This window comes from Microcaecilia unicolor, chromosome 8, assembly GCF_901765095.1.
Source record: "Microcaecilia unicolor chromosome 8, aMicUni1.1, whole genome shotgun sequence".
Taxonomy (NCBI): domain Eukaryota; kingdom Metazoa; phylum Chordata; class Amphibia; order Gymnophiona; family Siphonopidae; genus Microcaecilia; species Microcaecilia unicolor.
In genome coordinates, this window is record NC_044038.1 from 20,680,253 (window position 1) to 20,695,111 (window position 14,859).

Genomic DNA, 14,859 nt, shown 5'->3' on the forward strand with positions numbered 1-14,859 from the left:
AGAAAAACAAAAAAGGTTAGGCAAGGTATGCAACTTGTATGATGTGATGTGATGTTTTTTTCTTGTATACCGCTAACCCTGTCTCTAAACAGAGGTTCAAAGCGGTTTAACAATCAAAAACCGAAAAGGGTTGAATTTAAGACACAAAGGGGGAGATGCTATATATGGTGCCTTAAAAAAAATCGAATGTTTGTTATAATGACTTGATGAATTCACTATGCACCAGCTAAGCAGTGTTGTCTGCTGTCTTTCCCCCCACCCCCTCCCCCCCAAATTATCTGGACCTTGAAGTAGCATTGCTTATTTGAGCTAAAGCAAAATGCTGGCCAACGTTGGTCTGGGGGATTGTTTAGAGTTGAAAAGATGACTTCAGGCCAGGCGACTTTATCCAAGCTAAGTACTTAATCCTGGAGTTTTTGAGCTGAGTGTGTTTTGTGTTGCAGATGGACAATATGTTTTTTGACAGCGTTTGACACCCTAAGTAAGTGTGCTTCTGGGTTTTGTATGTTTTGATGTTGTATCATTAGTACTGACGATTTTGTTCCACAACGATATTTCGTTGAACATTAGGGAAGGTTTTATTTCTTTTTTTAAATGTTTTTATTAAGTGAAAAAAAAAACACCTCAAACAGAGTACAAAAATTTAACGATTCAGAAAGTCATCATTGCTGTGCATAACGTCAGTACACCCCACTTCAAAACGTCAGGAGCCCTATGCTTTATTCTTTGCAATGCTCTATTACATATATCTCATCTCCTTTGCTCCATTAGAATGCCCGGAGACCAGAGCTGTACTGAAATGGGTGCTTTTCATTTTTCGTTTTAGAACCCCAAGCCCTAGCACTGTCTCTCCCCCTCCCCCAAATCCAAATCCCCTCCCTCCGAGGGAAGGTTTTATTTCAGCCAATGATGAGGAACAGATCATATTGATCGCTTTCAGCTCTATAGACCGGCTGGCCTGGAGCTCTTTGAGGCTTTTTACCTTCACATATTTTTTGCCATTGTAGTGGGTCAACTTTAAACATTCTTCATCAACATCCGATAAGGTGTTTGGCACTAATGTCCTAAATAAACCGAAAAACTATTTTGAAGAGGAAGATGCACCTTCTTCAAGTGAAGAAAAGTAATTTTTTTCGCTCTATACATAGCAGATTTATATGTTTTCACATCGTTCTTCCACTCTGTTCAGTGAAAAGGGTCTTGAAACCGACGCCAACGATGTTCTAAGCGCCGACACTTTGTTTTCAATTTTGCTAGATCATGTGAATACCATTTGGCCTTATGACTAGGTGGAATCACTTGGATTTTCCTCATATGTTTGCATACGATGTTTTATTTCTCATGCAACAATACAATAGGCTTGTTGTTATTATTATTATTTTCATTCTTGTATCCCACTGTTATCCAAAAACAAGTTTTGGTTCAAAGTGGCTTACAGTTTCACAGTTGGGTTACAATGTTAATTATTTTCTTCCTTTTCTGTACATTCTGCCTTCCAGATTAAAACCAGAATTGAACTTAAGTTCAAATTAAGCTAAAATAAAACTGCGGAGGACTGCAGTTTTGTATAAAGAAGTGGTATGAGAGAAAAGTCCCTCCTAAAAATATAAAGCCCTGTTGGATCAGTAGGGTAGCTCATTGGCAATGCTCTATGCTGCCATACAGAGGATCTGGATTCAGTTCCCAGGTCAGGCCTTCTTTCCTCTCAGGCGGGCTAGGGTGCTGGAGGTGCTGTGTAGGAGGGAGACCCACTCACTTACTGGCCAAGTTTAGGGTTGATGATTGCAAAGTCCTGGAGAAGCCCTGATGCCTGATTTGTGACTGAGGACCACTGCTGTGATTTGTGGTCCAAGAAATTCAGTCTGAGACCAAGGAAATGTGGTAGAAAGATACAGAAATATTTCCCATTGTTTTGGGTACCACAGGCCTTATTAAAAATATTTTCCAAGCACACATTACATTACCAAAGACTTCTATTCCACTCACACTGAAAAGTAGTTTGGAGCAGATTACACTAACAATAGAAACCAGTACCATAAATGAGAACTTATAAAAGAGACTTAATCATAATATAACAATTAGTCAACTTTAACCTGAAAGTACATGTTTCCTGAAAAGGACTGCCTTTAAGAAGTTTACAAAAGGAAGTATAAGAAGAGAGTCATATGAGAGGCTGGCAACACATTCCAGATTTTAGGAACTTGATAAACAAAAGAATTAGAAAACATTTTCTTAAAACCAGTGGGATTCCTAGGTTGTCTGCCACCTGGGGTGGATCGCCGCTGCACCCCACCCCCCCCCCCCCCCCCCCGCGCGGCGCATTGCTCTTACCTCCTTGGGGTGCTGGGAGCGGTCACGCAGCTGTTGGCTCTGCTGGTTCCTTGTCCAGGAACAAGAAGTAACATCAGAGGGAGCAGGGAACCGGCGAAGCCAACAGACAAGTGACTTCTCTCTGCACCCCCTTGCAGCGTGCACCCAGAGCGGACCGCTCCCACCGCCCCGCCCTCAGTACGCCACTGTTTAAAACACAATCCTTTAGAAGAAGACAAAGATAAACATAAGTAGTTTGGAGTATTGTAGATAGATGTTAGTAATGTAATCAAATGATATCGATTAAATTGGAGCAAAACCTTGGACAAGCTTAAACAAAGCAGCAAGCTTTAAAACTTAGCCAAGCTTCCACTGGTAACCAGTGGAGCAGGGCATAATAACAAGAAACTCCTGTCAAATTTCTTTAAACCACAGATAAGTCGAATGGCCATATTCTGAATCATGCAGAGTTTTCTAATTTAGATGTTTCATACATCCCAAATATATATTACAATAGTCAATTTTAATCAGAATTAAAGCTTGCACTAACAGGGGGATGATCAGAAGTAAACGCCAGTGCAAGAGGCTGTTAGCGCCATACTAGTGCCAGCATTTGCTAACGCCCCATGATCAGAGCCCTCAAGCGCGTGAAACAACGCGCTCGAGGGCTCTGAACGCAACAGGACTAAACATATTCACCCCCAATGATCAGCAGCCAGCGCACCAAAGATTGGGTCGCTGGCCGCGGCAAACCTTATGCCAGATCTGCGCTGGCGTTAGGGTTTGTAGATCATTGGGGAGGAATGGTGAGCCCTGCCCAGTGTATCCTGGGATGCACTGGGCGGGGCTATACACCATATAAGGGAGTTTCTCCATGGAATCTTAGCGGAGTTTGGGTGGCGACGCCGGTAATTGGGGAGACAAAATGGGAGCTGGGCAGACTTCTACGGTCTACGCCCTGATCGGGACTGAATAAATAGGGATGGGCTGGAGTGTGTATTTTAAGGGGCTTCGATGTTAGCTTCAGAACTTAGTACAAGAACAGTACTGGGCAGACTTCTATGGTCTGTGCCCAGAGAATGGCAAGGACAAATCAAACTCGGGTATACATATAAAGTATCGCATAGTACGTATAATGAGTTTATCTTGCTGGGCGACTGGATGGACCGTACAGGTCTTTATCTGCCATTATTTACTATGTTACTCTTTGTGGTTCTGCATGGAATGTTGCTACTAATTGGGATTCCGGAATCTTGTAACTATTTAGGATTCCAGAATCTTCAGAACTTTTAGTACAAGAACAGTGCTGAGTAGACTTCTACAGTCTGTGCCCTGAGAATGGCAAGGACAAATCAAACTCGGGTATACATATAAAGTATTACATACCATGTAAATGAGTTTATCTTGTTGGGCAGACTGGATGGACCGTACAGGTCTTTATCTGTCGTCATTTACTATGTTACTATTAGAGCAAGCAGTTTATGAACAGCTAGATGATTTTCTGTCACGAAATGTAATCTTGGATAAGCATCAATATGGGTTCCGGAGAGCACCCAGCTGTCTTGTTGCTGCCACAATTGAAGAAGTCAGATTAGATCTTGATCAGCGACTAAATTAAGTCTTTGCCTTTTTAGATATCTCCTCAGTATTTGACTTTCTGGATCACGATATGCTGAACTGTCTAAATGCATGTGGGATAATTTATTCTTCCTTAACATATATATGCACATGATATATATCTATACCATGATCTGTTCACGTATGTTATATTACATATGTGTTACCATGTATGCATGCAACTTAACACATTACCATTTGTAATTCTGTTACCCGGAAATGGGCAATCGCCATTACGGCAAATGTAAGCCACATTGAGCCTGCAAATTGTTGGGAAAATGTGGGATACAAATGCTACAAATAAATAAAGAAAAATAAAGGGTATTGACATGGTTTGCATCTTTTTATTTATTTATTTTTTAGTGAAAGACAACAGGTGGTGTGTCTTGGGGATGCCACTTTGATGCTTTGGCCTCTGCAGACAGGGGTACCACAGGGTTCGGCCTTATCTGCCATATTATTTAATATATATATTGGCCCCACTTTGTCAGTTGTTAATATCTTTACAAGTATCCTATCACATATACGCTGAAGACATCCCATTTTTTTTCTCAGCAACAGATTCTGTTTCAGATGTAGTATGTAAATTGCAGACTATATTTGACGTTTGTTTGGATGGTTGTCAAAGAATCGTTTGACACTTACTGGAAATAAGTCAGAACTGTTGTATGTCTGTGGAAATTCAACCTCCACTTTTCCTGAATCTGTGTTATTGTCTGGAGTTCCTGTAAATGTAAACACACAGCTGTGATGTTGCGTTCGCTGTTTAGTTTGTCAAAGTTTGATCATATCACAGCATATTTAAAAAAAAACTCAAAGTGGTTGCCAATTGCTTATCGTATAAAATCCTTGCAATATATCCAGCTGCAAACTATGCCAAAATATTTCACAGGTCCCTAACGGTCATTCACAAAGGAAAAATATTCAACATTAAGGAATCTTTCTGGTGCTCATCTTCCAATGTGGTATATATCATTCAGTGTAAAAAAAATGCAACGAAAGCTGCTACATCGGAGAAACAAGTCAGATGCTAAAGAAGAGATTTAATTTTGCAAAACAGGAGACTAAAACAGGTGGTTTCTTTTAAATCGCTGCTGTCCGTCGTGACAGGCTCTCTTGGCTTTAAAGATTCTCTCCGTTTAATCTCGGAGGCATTGAATACATATATACTTCACATAATTTATGCCCAAACCCTGACCCCTGAGGCAGGCGTAGCTTTACACCGAAACACGGCCCATGTCGGGTCATTTACTAATAAAACACTCCTGTTGTCTGTCTTGAAGGCCCAGTGTTGCTTTTTTGTTTGTATGCTGCTTATCACAGAAATAGTGGCTTTTCCTCAAGTCCAATTTAATAATGGTCTATGGACTTTTCCTTTAGGAAGCCGTCCAAACCTTTTTTAAACTCTGCTAAGCTAACCACCTTTACCACATTCTCTGGCAACGAATTCCAGAGTTTAATAACACGTTGAGTGTTGCTAATACTACTTCTTTGAATCACCTAAATGGCCTGGATGTTATTGTTTAGTATAATTGTGTATATTTACAAGATTTTATTTATGTGTTTACATGATTTTATGTATGTAATTTTGTAAGCTGCCTTAGACAAAGGCAGATTAAAAATAGTAAATCCAAAGTGTCTAAATTTCTCTAGAACAAAATATTTCATAAGTACATCAAGCCCAGCATCCTGTCTCCGACAGTGGCCAATCCATGCTTCAAAAACACGGCAACCCCCCCCCCCCCCAAAAAAAAAAAAAAAAAAAATTAATGAATGTTCAATGGACTTTTCCTTCAGGAATCTGTCCAAACCCCCTTTAAATTCCGTAAGGCCAGCTGCTGTCACTACATTCGCCGGCAACGAGTTCCAGAGTCTAACTACACGCTGAGTAAAGAAAAACTTTCTCCTATTTGTTTTAAATCTACCATATTCTAGCTTCATCTTGTGTCCCCTGGTTTCCATACTCATATTAAATTATTTATTTATAAGCCAAAAGCATTTTTTTTTACAAGGGTAGTCACTTGAATCTCCCACCTGGACAAATTGCCAGTATATGTAACATCTTATGAACTCCAAAAGGAAACTCTCGCTTTGACACAATGCAAGTTTTACAGTGTGTGTTAGCAGTAAGTTTGACAAACTGACAGTGGCGTACCAAGGGGGGGGGGGGGCGGTGAGGGCGGTCTGCCCCAGGTGCATGCCGCTGGGGGGTGCCACAGCGCGCGCCTGCTTCTCCGAATTCGCTAAACTTCGTTCGTTCGCTGCAGCTCCCTCTGCCCCGGAACAGGTTACTTCCTGTTCCGGGGCAGAGGGAGCTGCAGCGATCAAACGAAGTTTAGCGAACTCGGAGGAGCAGGCGTGCACCCGGGGGGGGGGGGGGGGGTCATCTTGTGGGGGGGGGGGGGGCGCATCGGTGCTCCGCCTTGGGTGCCATCCAGGCCAGGAACGCCACTGCAAACTGAGATGATACTCCACATGCCCTGGCTTAGGAGTGAGGTTCATTACTGTCACTGTATGTGCAAGAATAACCAAACTCAGTGGCGTTCCTAGGGGGGCTGCCACCCGGGGCGGATCGCTGATGCGCGCCCCCCCCCCCCCCCCCCCCCGGCGAATGAAACCCCTCCGGGTGCACGCCGCTGCGGGGGGGGGATGCCGCGTGCCTGCCGGCTCTTCGTTTTCATGCTCCCTCTGCCCCGGAACAGGAAGTAACCTGTTCCGGGGCAAAGGGAGCATGAAAACAAAGAGCCGACAGGCGCACGGCACCCGCCCCCACTGCCCCCCCCCTTGGTACGCTACTGACCAAACGTAATCTGTTTATTAACCTTTGCTCTAACTACTATTAAAGAAGGTAGTTGGCTGAAGATTATTTTACAATTTAAACAGAAACCTCTACCACCCTGAGGGAAGTCCACTTTTTAACAAACCTCAGCAGAGTTATCTATCGTTAGCTTCTGCCTGCCTGAAAAAAACAATGGTGCAAAACCACTCTCCTTTCTTGGGGGGGGGGGGGGGGGGAGGACACCATTGAAAAAAACAGTGAAATCCTAAAAGTCTATAAATCCAAATTAAAAGCCACAGTGTCTACTAAACTCTTTTCTATTCAAGTCTTAAATGTGTCAGTTCCATAGAACAGAGGCAACATCTATAAATATAAAACTCGCCCTCAACGTTCTATTGTCTGACGTCACTGAAGCCAAGGTTCGTAAGTTCGAAGCTCTGAAGCCAAGAAAAACACAGTCTCGGGGCCCCGCCCTCGCGTCAAACGTTATGACGTTGAGGGCGGAGCAATTCACTCACATCGACGGCGGCGCAATGGCGTCACTGACGACGAAGGTGAGTTGGGTGGGGGGGGCCAGAGGAAAGCCTTGCTAGCGCCCTTTTCATTGGCTCCAGAAACGGGCCTTTTTTTACTAGTAGGACAATAAAATACTTAGTTTTGCAGCACAACGCTGCTCCACTGCTTACTCTGCTCAGTCTTTGAAAAAAAAACGTGAAGCATTGTCTCGTGTCTCCGAGGCTCAAATTCAATACCCTGACAAAGGGCCCCCTTGTTTCGCAAAAGCTGCTTCAGGAGGAGGAACAGATTTGCAACAAGATTTGTAGACTCAAGACGGGTGACGAGTCAACTTAAAGACGCCATCACAGCGTCGCCGATCAGCATACCAGAAAAGCTTAAAGGGACACGCACTCCTGAATTAGAAGAATGTGTCCCGTTCCAAAGGGCTATTAAGCCCCGCGGATACACCGTTTGAAGTTTATAAATCCATCATTGTTCACATTGTCGCCATCGTTTGGTAATGTCCCCTCTACATTTCAGTCACCTGATCAATCGCCATACACTTTAAATCACTAAATTGCTGATGTTCTATTCAGTGGTTTTTACCATGGGTGCCGATAATTTTGCCACTGTGATGCAATACTTATGCTCTATCAATCTAGTTCAGAGCTTGCTTTCTTTGACGTATGCATAATTGATTACAGGTACAATGGATCTTATAAACATGCAGTAGAGCAATGATTTGGCACAGAAATAACCTGTTTGGAGACATTTCCTCTGAGAGAAACTGCTGGGCCTCAAATAAAATGAAACTGGGGGATGCTGTCTTCACATTGTGGAAAAGCATCTTTCTCTTTCAAAGAACGATAATGTATCTAAGCATGGGTAGAAAATGGGATGTTCCGTGCGAAAGATTGATAAAAACAGAGGGGTCCTTTTACTAAAGCCGCGGTAAAAAGTGGCTTGCGGTAGTGTAGGTGCAGGTTTTGGGCGCGCGCAGAAATATTTTTCGGCGCACGTCCCAAACATGCCTTTTTAAAATTTTCTTCCGAAAGCGGACGTGCGGCAAAATCAAAATTGCCGTGCGTCCATTTTGGGTGTCTGACCTTACCGCCAGCCGTAGCCCTAGCGGTAAAGAATCTGCATGGTAACGACCTACACGCATCAGGTGCCACTTGGCGTGCGTCCGCTAATAAAATTTTTTTTTTTTTTCAGACGCGCTCAGCGGACGCATGCCAAAAATGAAGTTAACCCAAGAGGCACGGTGAGTTCATTTTGGTGCACGTTGGGTGTGCATAGACCGTTACGCAGCTTAGTACAAGGGGCCCAGATCCTGTTAGCAGATCTTCTAGGCTGTTCATTCTCTGTATTTGTGGCAAAACTATTTTGATCTCCCAACCTGGTTCACAAAATCATCTATGGAGAAGCCCCGAGTTACATGACAGACTTGATCGACTTAGGTGATTCGGATGTATTTCTAATTGCTATCTAAATCTGCACTACCCAAGCTGCAAAGAACTTAAATACAAATCAACTTACGCATCTCGTTTTTCCTGCATAAGCACACAACTGTGGAACGCATTACCGAAAGCCTTGAAAATAACATACGACCACCTAAACTTCCGGAAAGCACTAAAAACTAACCTGTTTAAAAAGGCATACCCCACAGTTAAATGCCTAATCTCTGCAACACAACCAAACTAAAGCACGTAATGGACATAACACAACTCTTCCGTTCTCCGATTCCCTAATGTGGCTGTGCCACATGAACTTGATCTTACCAGAACATCACCCTGTATTTGTTCACACCGGAGCCTGCAAAGGCCTCTCCGGTACTATGTAAGCCACATTGAGCCTACAAATAGGTGGGAAAATGTGGGATACACATGTAAAAAAAATAAAATAAAACCTAACTTCACTCCCTGCACCACCACTAGGGACTCTGCTTTTTCAATTCCCTGATCTCTGCTTGGGGGGGGGGGGGGGGGGGGGGGGGGGGGGGTCTGTTACATTCATTTATCGCCTTTTGTATGAAGAAAATTTTCCGTATGTAACATCTTACCTTCCAGAGCTTCCTTACCGTGATCTTTTCCTCTTGAATAAATTTATCACCAAAAAGCAAAGGGTGGATTAATCCAGTGTAAGCTTTAATCTGTCCCTCGTGTACACTGTGCCTTCCAGTCACTATAATGCAGGGGTTCTCGATACAGTCCTTGGAACACACCCAGCCAGTAGGTTTTCAGGATACCCGTAATGAATATGCATGAGTTACATTTGCATGCACTGTCTCCATGGTTTGTAAATCTATCTCATGCATATTCATTGTGGATATCTTGAAAACCTGACTGGCTTGGTGTGCCCGTGGACTTAGTGGAGAGCCCTCTGCTTTAATGCATTTAATATCAGGCCCATCCTGAGGGCTGTGTGGGTGCTGTGCAAGGGAGATGGTGCAAAATCCGCATCCCATCCATCCATCCATTTATTTTATTTATTTAGATTTTGCTCACACCTTTTTCAGTAGTAGCTCAAGGTGAGTTACATTCAGGTACACTGGATATTTCTCTGTCCCAGGAGGGCTCACAATCTAAGTTTGTACCTGAGGCAATGGAGGGTTAGGTGAGGTGCCCAAGATCACAAGGAGCAGCAGCAGGATTTGAACCGGCCACCTCTGGATTGCAAGACCGGTGCTCTAACCACTAGGCCACTCTTCCCACGTCTCCATTGTCTCCCCTGTGGTGGCTGCGGTGCAGTGGTTGGGGTGGGATGCTGGGGGGTGTCTCACAGGGTGCAATTCTGGCTCAGTGTAAAATAATTTAATTGTTAAAGTAAACTATTGGTTAGGTTATCTAAAGCTGTGTTCATTGACATTAAAGTTGTTTGTTTTTTGTTTTTGTCTTTTGAGGTAGTTAACATCTCCTCTTGCAACAAGAACAACGTGACTGGTGGATCATCTGAAGGGCAGAGGTCAGCCTGCTAGGATGAGTCTGTTTTGGCTGCTGCTTCTTTCCTGTGGATTTCAGCTGGGTAAGGTCTGATGACACTTCAACATGTCGAGTCATTTTATTATAGACTGAGAGGTCTAGCATGTACTTGTTTGTCACTTAGGGGTACGTTTACTAAGGTGTGTTAGTGTTTCTAGTGCTAACTGTGTAGGCGTCCATAGGAATAGTATGGGTGCCTACACAGTTAGTGCACGCTAATGGTTAGTACACGCTAAAAACGCTAGCGCACCTTTAATGCTGCTTAGTAAAGAGGGGCATTATTTTCTAAAAGCACCTGGGTGCCTATTGGACCCTTTTGCTAAACTGTGGTAAGCTTTTTACACTTACCAAATCTTAACCGCAAAACTTAAGGTGTGGTAAGAACATAAGCGTTTTATACTAAGGTCCATCAAGTCCAGTATCCTGTTCCCAACAGTGACCAATCCAGCTCACAGGTACCTGGCAAGATCTCAGAACAGTAAAACAAATTTTATGCTGCTTATCTTAGAAATAAGCAATGGATTTTCTCAAGTCTGTCTTAATTATGGTCCTTTCTTTTAGGAAATTAGCCAAACCTTTTTTTAAACCCTGCTAAGCGAACTACTTTTACCACATTCGCTGACAACGGATTCCATAAATGTTTTCTCCAGTTTGTAGTGGGTATATAGGAAATCAATTTCTCCTTCAAATAATCCGTTTTCTGAAAATATAAAACTCTGAGGGATCCATTTACTAAGGTGCGCTGAAAAATGGCCTTGGTAGTGTAGTTGCGTGTCTTGGCCGCGTGCAGAATCATTTTTCAGCGCACCTGTAAAATGCCTTCTTAAAATTTTGACCGGAAATGTATATGTGGCAAAATTTAAAATTGGCGCATGTCCATTTTGGGTCTGACACCTTACCACCCACCCATTGACTTAGCGGTAAGGTCACGCATTAACCGGGCAGTAATGGTCTAAATGCATAGAATGCATTTTACCACCTGGTAGCACCACAAGCCAGAAAATAAAGTATTTTCTGGCGCGCATAGGGGGACACTCATAAAAAAAATTAAATTACCGCCCGGGCCATGTGATAGCCAGGTGGTAGTTCCAGATTGGCGCGCGTTGAGTGCGTGTAGGCACCTACGCGGCTTAGTAAAAGGGCCCTTGAAAATCAAAGTTAGCAATTTAAAGTGAGCCTGCATGTGAGAGACAAACCAATGTATCGCCCATGCTCCGCCCACTTGTACCCTCACTTACGTTTCTGTGCTAAGGCAGTTGTATACTTCACATTATAGAATGTACCTCTGAGCCCACAGCTCACACCCACATGGTCTACTGGGCATTATTATGTGCTGGTATTCTATACAAATGATGCCCTGTTATAGAACAAGGAACTAGGTCTGTTGAGGAGTAGTCTAGTTGTTAGTGCAGGGGACTTTAATCCTGGGGAACTGGGTTTGATTCCCACTACAGCTCCTTGTGATACTGGGCAAGCTACTTAACCCTCCATTGCCCCTGGTACAAAATAAGTACCTGAATATATGTAAACTGCTTTGAATGTAGTTGCAAAAACCTCAGAAAGGTGGTATATCAAGTCCCATTTTCCTTTCCCTATTTGTAGAATCTACATGGAATGTTGCTAGTGGAGGAGTAGCCTAGTGGTTAGTGCAGTGGACTTTGATCCTGGGGAACTGGGTTCAATTCCCACTTCAGCTCCTTGTGACCTTGGGCAAGTCACTTTTTCACCCTCCCATGCCCCAGGTACAAATAAGTACCTGTATATACGATGTAAACTGCTTTGAATGTAGTTGCAAAAACCACAGAAAGGCAGTATATCAAGTCCCCTACTAATCATTTCTATAGCGCTACTAGATGTACGCAGCGCTGTACACTTGAACATGAAGAGACAGTCCCTGCTCGACAGAGCTTACAATCTAATTAGGTCAGACAAACAGGACAAACAAGAGATAAGGGAATATTAAAGTGAGGATGATAAAATAAGGGTTCTGAACAAGTGAATAAGGGTTAAGAGTTAAAAGCAGCATCAAAAAGGTGGGTTTTTTAGCTTAGATTTGAAGATGGCCAGAGATGGAGCTTGACGTACCGGCTCAGGAAGTCTATTCCAGGCATATGGTGCAGCAAGATAAAAGGGTCTGGAGTTAGCAGTGTAGGAGAAGGGAGCAGATAAGAGAGATTTACCCAGTGAATGGAGTTCCTGGGGAGGAATGTAGGGAGAGATGAGAGTGGAGCGGTACTGAGGAGCTGCAGAGTGAATGCACTTATAAGTCAATAAGAGGAGTTTGAACTGTATGTGGAAACGGATAGGGAGCCAGTGAAGTGACTTGAGGAGAGGGCTAATATGAGCATAGCGACACTGGCGGAATATAAGTCGTGCGGCAGAATTTTGAACAGATTGAAGAGGAGAGAGATGGCTTAGTGGGAGACCTGTGAGAAGCAAGTTGCAATAGTCTAAGCGAGAGGTGATAAGAGATTCTACATGGAATGTTGCTACTCTTTGGGGTCCTCAGGAGCTTAGTCAAGATCGGGAGGCAGGGCTGGTGGTTGGGAGGCGGGGATAGTGCTGGGCAGACTTATACGGTCTGTGCCAGAGCCGGTGGTTGGGAGGCGGGGCTGGTGGTTGGGAGGCGGGGATAGTGCTGGGCAGACTTATATGGTCTGTGCCCTGAAGAGCACAGGTACAAATCAAAGTAGGGTATACACAAAAAGTAGCAAATGAATTATCTTGTTGGGCAGACTGGATGGACCGTGCAGGTCTTTTTCTGCCGTCATCTACTATGTTACTATGTTGCATGGAATGTTGTTACTATTTGAGATTCTATATTGATTGTTGCTGGTGTAAGAGTAGCCTAGTGGTTAGTGCAGTGGACTCTGCTCCTGGGGAACTGGGTTCAATTCCCACTGCAGCTCCTTGTGACTCTGGGCAAGTCCCTTAACCCTCCATTGCCCCAGGTACAAATAAGTACCTGTATATACTATGTAAACTGCTTTGAATGTAGTTGCAAAAATTACAGAAAGGCAGTATATCAATTCCCTTTCCCTTGTGCATTTATTTGCATCTGGATTTAATAGGTCATGTCTTTATTACCACGGGGTTTAAATGAGCTGTGTGCTGATGTCAGCACGAGTGTTCACACGCAGGTTGCTCATAATTCCTTGTAGCATTGGCAGTCGCAGAAAATTATGCACAGAAGCCTTTCCCATTTTTATTGCACTGGTTCATTTAAATAAAAGTGTATCTCTCTCCCTTCCCCCTCTTCCCAGCTTATATAACAAGAACTATTTTAAAAGTCCACGCAACCGACTAGTTCCATAGGTCAGTAGCAGTGCCCCGCCCTGAGGTCCCACGCCTTCACCTGTTTTTTCTGATCCTTTGAAAGGTACCACTGCTGATGTGCAGAAGGTAGGGTTCCCTGGGAGCAATTTCTCCAGATGGGTTAGTTTTGCACATAAAAATCTTCTATTAAAGACATAAAGCCTCAGAATATATTTGCATAAGGAGGAAAAAAAAAAACCTCAACAGACTCGCAGCCGAGTATCTGGAGTGTAAAGGCTATTTTCCACAGATCCTGAGGCATGTAGTCAAAACGCTGGCCACCATCGACCATGGAGTAATTGCAGGAGGAATTTCAGCACATTGAAGTGTTTGAGTACAGTTTTCACGTTTGATATTAGTCTTGCTTTCAAATATTTTTGTTGCATAGGAGGTTTTTTTCCAGCAAATGTTAACAGCAAGAACTCCATGATTCTAAGAGTCTGTTGAGGGTTTTTCTTCCTTATGTGTGTGTGTGTATATATATATATATATATATATATATATATATATAATACTAGTAAAAAAAAACCCGTTTCTGATGCAAATGAAACGGGGGCTAGCAAGGTTTTCTTCAGAGTGTGCATGTGGGAGTGTGTATGTCCGTGCCCTCTGCCCTCTCTCCCTCTCCCTCCCCCTCCCCCCTCCGAGTCCAGTCCTTCAGTGTTGTTTCCTGCTGTTCTGTGTTTTTGTTAGAGAGAGAGGGCATCTCTCTCCCCTCCCCCCTCTGAGTCCTTCACAGTTTCGTGGGATTTCCTGCTGTGCTGTTTTCCTTCACTCATGGGGAAACCGGATATCTCTGGCGCTTCACACTTCCGGCTGGAGGCTTCAGTGGTGCCTTTTATATATATATAGATTCTGAGGCTTTATGACTTTAATAGAAGATTTTTATCTATATCCATATGTTTAGAGGAATTCACATAACTGTTGGAATTGTGAATACCTATTCCAGGGGGGACCAGAGCCCGAGGTGAGGGGACACATTTTAGTCCCCCCTGCGGTGCCGGTGACCCCCCCTTCCCACCACTGTCGGGTACCTTTGCTGGCGGGGTCCCCAACCCCCGCCAGCCAAAGTCCTCTTTAGTGCCGGTCTCCGGCGCAGCCGCGTTGCTGATCTGTAGTGCAAGGATTCTGTTTCTGTGAGTCTGACGTCCTGCAAAGGTACGCGGCAGGTGAGGGTTGGCAGGGGGGCCAGGGCCAAATCTACGGGGGGCCCATGCCCCCATGGTCCTACGTACCTATGCCCCTGACCTATTCCTCCTAGATCCTTCATTTTGGTGTATTAGTTTTGTGTGTACCATGACAGGAATGAACCTCACTCCTAAACGAGTGGCCTAGTGGTTATGTTGCAGGAATGGATGC

At 43.8% G+C, this 14,859-nt stretch overlaps 1 protein-coding gene across 4 annotated transcripts in view; it reads left to right on the forward strand.

The window, feature by feature from the left end:
* The window catches only part of IL4R (interleukin 4 receptor), a 69,096-nt gene that overhangs the window by 15,426 nt on the left and 38,811 nt on the right, over positions 1–14,859 (forward strand). Inside the window, exons 3-4 of one of the 4 annotated variants that reach the window (XM_030212890.1) lie at positions 842–845; positions 10,111–10,228. In XM_030212890.1, coding sequence (XP_030068750.1) covers positions 10,183–10,228 — 46 coding nt within the window. In that variant the 5' untranslated portion in view covers positions 842–845; positions 10,111–10,182. Of the gene's footprint in view, positions 1–841; positions 846–8,429; positions 8,469–10,106; positions 10,229–14,859 lie in introns of those variants that run through there. The other 3 variants (XM_030212891.1, XM_030212893.1, XM_030212892.1) reach the window with 3 other exon arrangements.